At 51.3% G+C, this 7685-nt stretch overlaps 1 protein-coding gene across 1 annotated transcript; it reads left to right on the top strand.

The window, feature by feature from the left end:
• The first annotated feature begins 390 nt into the window (after positions 1 to 390).
• LOC110573214 (membrane primary amine oxidase-like) lies at positions 391 to 7672 on the top strand. Its single transcript, XM_021681667.2, has 4 exons — positions 391 to 1981; positions 5812 to 6096; positions 6816 to 6941; positions 7187 to 7672. Exons 1-4 carry the CDS (start codon positions 391 to 393, stop codon positions 7465 to 7467), a joined length of 2283 nt encoding a protein of 760 aa, XP_021537342.2. The 3' UTR covers positions 7468 to 7672.
• Positions 7673 to 7685: the final 13 nt, after the last annotated feature.

The raw sequence follows: 7685 nt of genomic DNA, 5'->3' as shown, positions 1-7685 counted from the left end.
TTCCTCTTGCCTCCCTCCAGCTGTGTTATTTCCAAAACCTACCCTTCCTCCAACTTGGTTCCCCAACCCTGACCCTCAGTGTTTGATTTGGAACAAGAGGACAGAGGATTACGTGGGCCACTTAAAGTCCAGGTTCCTACTTCAGCCCCACCTCCCGAGTTTGGCCTGACCCCTGACCCCTCCAGGTCCACCCCCCCCCCCCCACCCAACCATCTGCCCTTGGCTGCTTATCTTCAATGTGCCTCTTGCCCAGTGGCACCTCTCAGAGACCAGGAAACTCCAGAGACTCAAAGAGACGTCCTGCACCCAGGTCCTGTCTGTCTTTTATCTTTCTATTTCCCATTCTGCATAATGATTCAGGAGCCTAAGGACCATCCAGGAGATTTAACTATGGCTATCTTCATTATTTTGTCCCTGTGTAGTGTGCTGGTGACAGCCATGGGTGATGGTGAGAGTGAGAAAGGAGTGGAGAGGGAATGTAAACCCGGCCAGGCTCCCCGCTGCCCCTCCGTGTCCCCCAGTGCCCAGCCCGGGACACACCCCGGCCAGAGCCAGCTGTTTGCAGACCTGAGCCGAGAGGAGCTGACGGCTGTGATGAGCTTCCTGACCCGGCAGCTAGGGCCAGGCCTGGTGGATGCAGCCCAGGCCCGCCCCTCGGACAACTGCGTCTTCTCGGTGGAGCTGCACCTGCCCCCCAAGGCCGCAGCCCTGGCCCACCTGGACAGGGGGAGCCCCCCACCTGCCCGGGAGGCACTGGCCATCGTCTTCTTTGGCGGACAACCCCAGCCCAACGTGAGTGAGCTGGTGGTGGGGCCACTGCCCCGGCCCTCCTACCTGCGGGATGTGACGGTGGAGCGTCACGGGGGCCCCCTGCCCTACCACCGCCGCCCCGTGCTGAGGCGAGAGTATCTGGACATAGACCAGCTGATCTTCGGCAGAGAGCTGCCCCAGGCTGCCGGGCTCCTGCACCACTGCTGCTTCTATAAGCACCAAGGACAGAACCTGGTGACGGTGACCACGGCCCCCCGAGGCTTGCAGTCAGGGGACCGGGCCGCCTGGTTTGGCCTCTACTACAACATCTCAGGGGCTGGGTTCTTCCTGCACCCCGTGGGGTTGGAGCTGCTGGTAGACCACAAGGCTCTGGACCCTGCCCGCTGGGCCATCCAGAAGGTGTTCTTTCAAGGCCGCTACTATGAGAGTTTGGCCCAGCTGGAGGACCAGTTTGAGGCCGGCCTGGTGAACGTGGTGCTGATCCCAGACAATGGCACAGGTGGGTCCTGGTCCCTCAAGTCCCAGGGGCCTCCCGGTCCGGCTCCTCCTCTGCAAGTCCATCCCCAGGGCCCCCGCTTCAGTGTGCAGGGGAGCCGGGTGACCTCCTCCTTGTGGACTTTCTCCTTTGGCCTTGGAGCTTTCAGTGGCCCCAGGATCTTTGACATCCGCTTCCGGGGAGAACGACTAGCTTATGAGATCAGCCTCCAGGAGGCCTTGGCCGTCTATGGTGGAAATTCCCCTGCAGCGATGCTGACCCGCTATATCGATGGCAGCTTTGGCCTGGGCAAGTACTCCACTCCCCTGACCCGGGGGGTGGACTGCCCCTACCTGGCCACCTACGTGGACTGGCACTTCCTTCTGGAATCCCACACCCCCAAGACAATACGTGATGCCATTTGTGTGTTTGAACAGAACCAGGGCCTCCCCCTGAGGCGACACCACTCAAATTTCTACTCCCATTATTTTGGGGGCCTTGCAGAGACAGTGCTGGTGGTCAGATCTGTGTCGACCTTGCTCAATTATGACTACCTGTGGGATATGGTCTTCCATTCCAGTGGGGCCATAGAAGTCCGACTCCACATCACCGGCTACATCAGCTCAGCATTCCTCTTTGGTGCCGCCCGAAGGTACGGGAACCAGGTTGGGGAGCAAACGCTGGGCACCGTCCATACCCACAGCGCCCACTTCAAGGTGGATCTGGATGTAGGAGGTAAGACATCCCTGGGGAAGCAAGGATTCCAGCAGAGGGGGCTGAGGTCTCCATGCCTAGCTTTAAGAATTATCACTGAAACATTAAAAATATAAAAGCATATGAAGTAAAGGTGAAAGTCGGATTCCACAGAGATTTTCATCCTTAGCAGATCGGTTATTCTTCCGTACTTAAAAATAAAATTCTTCCATATTTTTAAATATGGCATCTGCAATATTTAATAAATCATAACATTTGTTATATTGTATACCATCTGTAAATATGACATACTGATATAAGTATTTCAAATTTTTAATACCAAATTTGGATCATAACATACATATATTTTGCCACCTCTGTTTTTTCACATAACTACATATCACTCATGCAAGCAACAGTTACTGAATGCAGTTTTTCTTTTTTAGAGAGAGGGAGCAGGGGGAGGGGCAGAGGGAGAGAGAGAGAATCTTATGCCGGTTCTACACCAGGAACGGGGCCCAATGTGGAGCTCCATCTCATGACTCTGAGATCATGACCTGAACTGAAATCAAGAGTCGGACGCCTAGCTGACCGGCCACCCAGGCAGCCCATGAATGCATATTTACACCAATCACTGTGCTAATGCAATTTAACAAAAGAAACAACATCCCTACTCTCAAGAGGCTTACATTCTAATGGAGGAGTGGTGAACATGTGGAGTGCCTCGAAAAATGTGTATGATAGAAATACTTTTATGCTTAACTGCTCTGTGCCTCACTTTACCCAAGTGTAAAAATGGTGTAACAGTGCATTCTTAGTAAGACTATTTGAGGATTAATGATGAGTACTTTAAAATGCTTTCTCTTTAAAAAAACAAACAAAACTTCTTTCTTTCTTTCTTTCTTTCAATAATCTCTACACCCAGCATGGGACTCGAACTCACAACCCAGAGATTGAGAGTTGCATGCTTTTCCGACTGAGCCAGGCTGGTGGCCCAAAACACTTTCTCTTTTGAAGTAATTTTAGACTTACGAAAAGTTGCAAACATTGTCCAGTTCCCATATACCCTTCACCCAGTTCCCCCTAATGTTAACATCTTACACAACCACAGTATGGCGATCAAAACCAGGAGATTAACATTATTACAGTACTATTAACTAAACTACAGACCTTATTAGAGTTTCATTAGTTCTTTCATTAACTTTTTTTCTCTGTTCCAGGATCTAATCCAGGATCCCACACTGCATTTAGGTAAATTTTCTCCTTAGTTTCCTCCAATCTATGACAGCTCCTTAGGCTTTTCTTGTCTTTCATGACCTTGACACTAAGGAAGATTTTGGTCATTATTTTATACAGCGTCTCTCAAATCGGATTTCTCTGTTATTTTCTCATGATTAGATTGAGATTGTACTTCTTTTTTTTGCAAGAAAACCAGAGAAATGACATTATGCCCTTCTCAGTGCATCATATCAAGGGGTACATGAGGTTCAGATGTCTTATTACCAGAGATGTTGACCTCAAGAACTTGGTTAAGATGGTGTCTTCTGGCTTTCTCCATTGTACAAGTTACTACTTTTCCGGGGCACCTGGGTGGCTCAGTCAGTTAAGTGTCTGCCTTCAGCTTGGGTCATGAGCCCAGGGTCCTGGGATCAAGCCCCCCTTCGGGCTCTCTGCTCAGCAGGAAGCCTGCTTCTCCCTCTCCCTCTGTCTGTCAGTCCTCCTGCTGTGCTCTCTCTCTCTCTGTGTCAAATAAATAAATAAATAAATAAATAAATAAAATCTTTTTTTAAAAGTTAGTATTTTTCCATTTGTAGTTAATAAATATCTTGGGGCAATTACTGTGATGCTATGCAAATATCCTATTTCTTTTCTTCTTAAATTCTTGCCCACTGATTTTTAGCATCTGTTGGTAGACTTTTTTTTTTTTTTTTGCAAGAATTATTACTGAGATATTTCCCTACTGGTCATTTCAAATTTTTTTCTTTATTCTTTATACATTGATTAATTAGAATTCTCCAAAGGAAAAGTTATCCTCCTTTTACATTGATTTATACATGCAATTATTCATAACTGCATTGATTCATGGATATTTATTTTACCCTAAGGTTTACAACCCAGCAGTGTTATTTATTCTGTTCCTTGCACTGTTCCAGTATTGGCCCTTGGGAGATGCTTCCGGTTGGTTCTTGTGTCCTTTTGATATGCCTCCATCCTTTTTGGAGTGCTTCTTTCTTTTTGGCACCACAGGATGTTCCAATTTTTTTTTTTTATTCATTTGAGAGAGAGAGACAGAGCACAAGCAGGGGGAGAGGCAGAAGGAGAGGGAGAAGCAGAATCCCTGCTGAACAGGGAGCCTGACGCAGGGCTCAATCCCAGGACCCTGAGATCATGACCTGAGCCGAAGGCAGACGCCTAACTGACTGAGCCATCCAGGCGCCCCAGGATATTCCAATTTGATCTTGTATTTTCCCTGCTCCAGCCCTGGAATCCAACCCCCTCTCCAAGGAGCTCTGGTTCCTTTTTACTGGAGGATACTCTTTAGAAACCAAGCCCAGGGTACCGGGAGTGCTCATTAGCACTGGGACATCATTGCTTTTAGGCTCGCTCATTGGACTTAGCTAGAAAAGATGCATATGTATTCCACCTGACACACACATCTCTCTTTATCTCTGTACCTAAGCGAGATGTCTCTTCAAGCTCTTTGAACCATGCCTGACAAGTAGTGAGAAGTATTAGCCATTGTTGCTGTCGTTGTCCATATGAGCCCACTGTGTGGATGTTCCAGAAAGAACTGTTGGCCTTTAGTTGTTACCTACGGGTAGAAACCCTGGGGTGTGGACGGAGGGTCAGTGAATCCACAAAAGGAAAGCGAGAGCCTACTTCATCAGTCTCTGCTCTCTGCTGGTCCTTGGAAGGTACAGAGGGAGCTTTGGCTTGTGTTCGTTTACTGCTCTTTGGTCTCAGATCACTTAAGTTGACTCCTAGTAGGGTACCTAGTGAGATTCTGATAAAAGTCATTCAAAATTCCCAGAGTTCAAGGAACAGACTGTGCCTTTGGCCCTGTTCTTAATTCCTTGCCAAGCCCCAAATGATAGGAAGCACCACCAAGCTCCAGCAGCATCGGGCCCTGGCTCCGACTTTCCTTCCCTCTGGCCTGCACCGCAGCTGTCTGCATGGGATGCGCCCCATCTGTGTGGTTCTCCTGCGTGTGCCGCTGTGTGGGCATGTGCAGAGCCAGAGTAAGATCGGGGTCGCCAGCACCACCATGATGGTAACCACATGCCCTTGGTGACAAGCCAGAGCACATTACTTAAATCCTCTAAACCTCAGTTGTCCCATCTGTACAATGGGCACAAGTGTAGTTCCTCCTTCATAAGGCTGCAGTACAAGTAAAGCATCAGTGCTCTGTGGTGCAGAGCTCCTTGAGGAGTAGTGCAGGTGAGCGACCACTGTTCCTATGTTCATGATAAGGCAGTTCTGGTGATGCTATAGGGCTTCAGACATGAGGCATAGGGTCAGAAGGAATCCGACTCTGCACATCGCCTGCTAGGCTGCTCCAACTTCAGTTCAACCATCCTCCCTTGCAGGCCCTCAGAAGGAGGACATCAGTGGAGGCCCAGTCACAAGGCATCCAGCATTATTACCAGAGATGACATCAGGCAGAAAGACCTTCTCCAAATCTCTGGATCAGGGATATCTTGGGCAGGGGAAAGGGAAGCACGGACACACTCCGTTCTGGGTTTCTCCTTGGCCCCACTCTGAAGCGGTGAGTGGCGGGGAGGGGACAGAGTCCAGAGAGGACAGGGCAGCTGCATGACCAGCCCTCCCTCCCACCCTCCGCCCCCCCACCTCCACCTCCCCCCCCACCGCAGGACTGAAGAACAGGGTCTGGGCTGAGGACATGACCTATGTCCCCACGCCGGTGCCCTGGAGCCCCGAGCACCAGATGCAGAGGCTGCAGGTGACCCGGAAGCTGCTGGAGACCGAGGAGCAGGCCGCCTTCCCCCTGGGAGGCGCCCCCCCCCGCTACGTGTACCTGGCCAGCAACCACAGTAACAAGTGGGGCCACCCGCGGGGCTACCGCATCCAGCTGCTCAGCTTTGCTGGGGAGCCACTGCCGCAGAACAGCTCCTTGGAGAGAGCCTTCAGCTGGGGGAGGTGAGTGGCGGGGTGTCAGAGAGAAGCTGGGAGAGGTGGACTGTAAGAAGGGCCCATGTTGCTGAGAAGCTACTTTGCCCCAACCTCCCGTGGGTGTGCATGTACATACACAATCACACACACACACTCATTCCTGTGGCCACAATCTTAGTGCCACTCCAAATGAAGCCTACTGGATGGATGGATAGATGGAGAACTCCATGCTGACTCAAATATAATAAGATGTTGAAGGTGGAATCTAGGTTGTGGGTCCACGGGTGTTCACTGGGCCATTCTTTCAACTTTTTTGCACGTTTAAAATGTTCACAATAAAAGTTGGAGGAGAAAACAAAGAGTAAGAGAGGAACACGGATCTGAGGGAATATGCCCTAACATCCAGGCATTTGACATCCTGGAATGGACTGAAGATGGGAATCAGGCCACATCTACACACATGCGTCCACGGCGCAGGCTCAGATATGGATGGACGCGTGAGGATGACATTCCTATCTGAGGTCTGAACAGTGGGCCGGTGGACGTTGGCGATACAGGATATGGAACAAACTCATGAACTCTATGGGACAGAGAGACAGAAAGAGAACAAGTGTACAGAGAATGATAATGAGGCTCGACACCGGGAGACCTTTGTGCTCATTTCCCCTTTGTGTTCCCTCTTCTCTGCGGCTTCGGGCAGTAGGACAGGTTGGTGACCTCGTGATCTGATCCAAATCTCCTACGGGGTACCATCTGGCGGTGACCCAGGGGAAGGAGGGGGAGCGAAGCAGCACCAGCATCTACAATTTGAACGACCCTTGGACTCCCACTGTGGACTTCGCTGACTTCATCAACAACGAGACCTTGCTGGCGAGGTCAGCTGACCGTGGGAAGAGGTGGAAGCAAGAGGGGGATGCAAAGGAAGCAAGGATGAGCCACCTTGTTCACTCCTAAAGCCACATTCCTTGGGGGTCTTTAGGACCTACTAAGAAAGAAAGCTTTGTGATTTCACATTTTTCCTGGGCTGGCAAGGTGAATCCTCACATCCAAGGCTGCTGTAGGAGGCAGGCCTGTCCTTCACAAAGCCAGGCCTCAGGATCCTCTTTCTTCTCCCCTGCCAGGACTCGGTGGCCTGGGTGACAGCTGGTTTCCTGCACATCCCGCACGCAGAAGATGTTCCCAACATGGTGACGGTGGGGAATGGTGTGGGCTTCTTCCTCCGACCCTACAACTTCTTTGACCAGGACCCCTCCTTCGAGTCTGCGGATTCTGTCTGTTTCCGGGAGGAACAGGATGCCAGGGCCTGCGAGGTCAACCCCCTGGCTTGCCTTCCCCAGGCTGCTGCCTGTGCCCCAGACCTCCCTGCCTTCTCCCATGGGGGCTTCTCTCACAACTAGGGGGTCCCTGGGACGGGGAATGTGGCCAGGGACCCCAGGGCCAGGGTGCGTGGGGAGGGGAGCGGTAGGTGCTGGGCCAGGCGGCCTGGTGCCCTCTTCTTCTCCTTCTTTCCACCCCAAAGCTCCCCGCGTCCCCTTCTCCCCAGGCCCCCTCTCTATCGCCCTCCCTGACACCCCCTCCCTGCTGGGAGCATCCTGAGCCTGTGATGCCTGGCACC

The sequence above is a fragment of the Neomonachus schauinslandi genome, unplaced genomic scaffold, assembly GCF_002201575.2.
Source record: "Neomonachus schauinslandi unplaced genomic scaffold, ASM220157v2 HiC_scaffold_721, whole genome shotgun sequence".
Classification (NCBI taxonomy): Eukaryota; Metazoa; Chordata; class Mammalia; order Carnivora; family Phocidae; genus Neomonachus; species Neomonachus schauinslandi.
The sequence above is the reverse complement of the archived record's forward strand: the minus strand, read 5'-3'. Positions and strand labels throughout refer to the sequence as shown.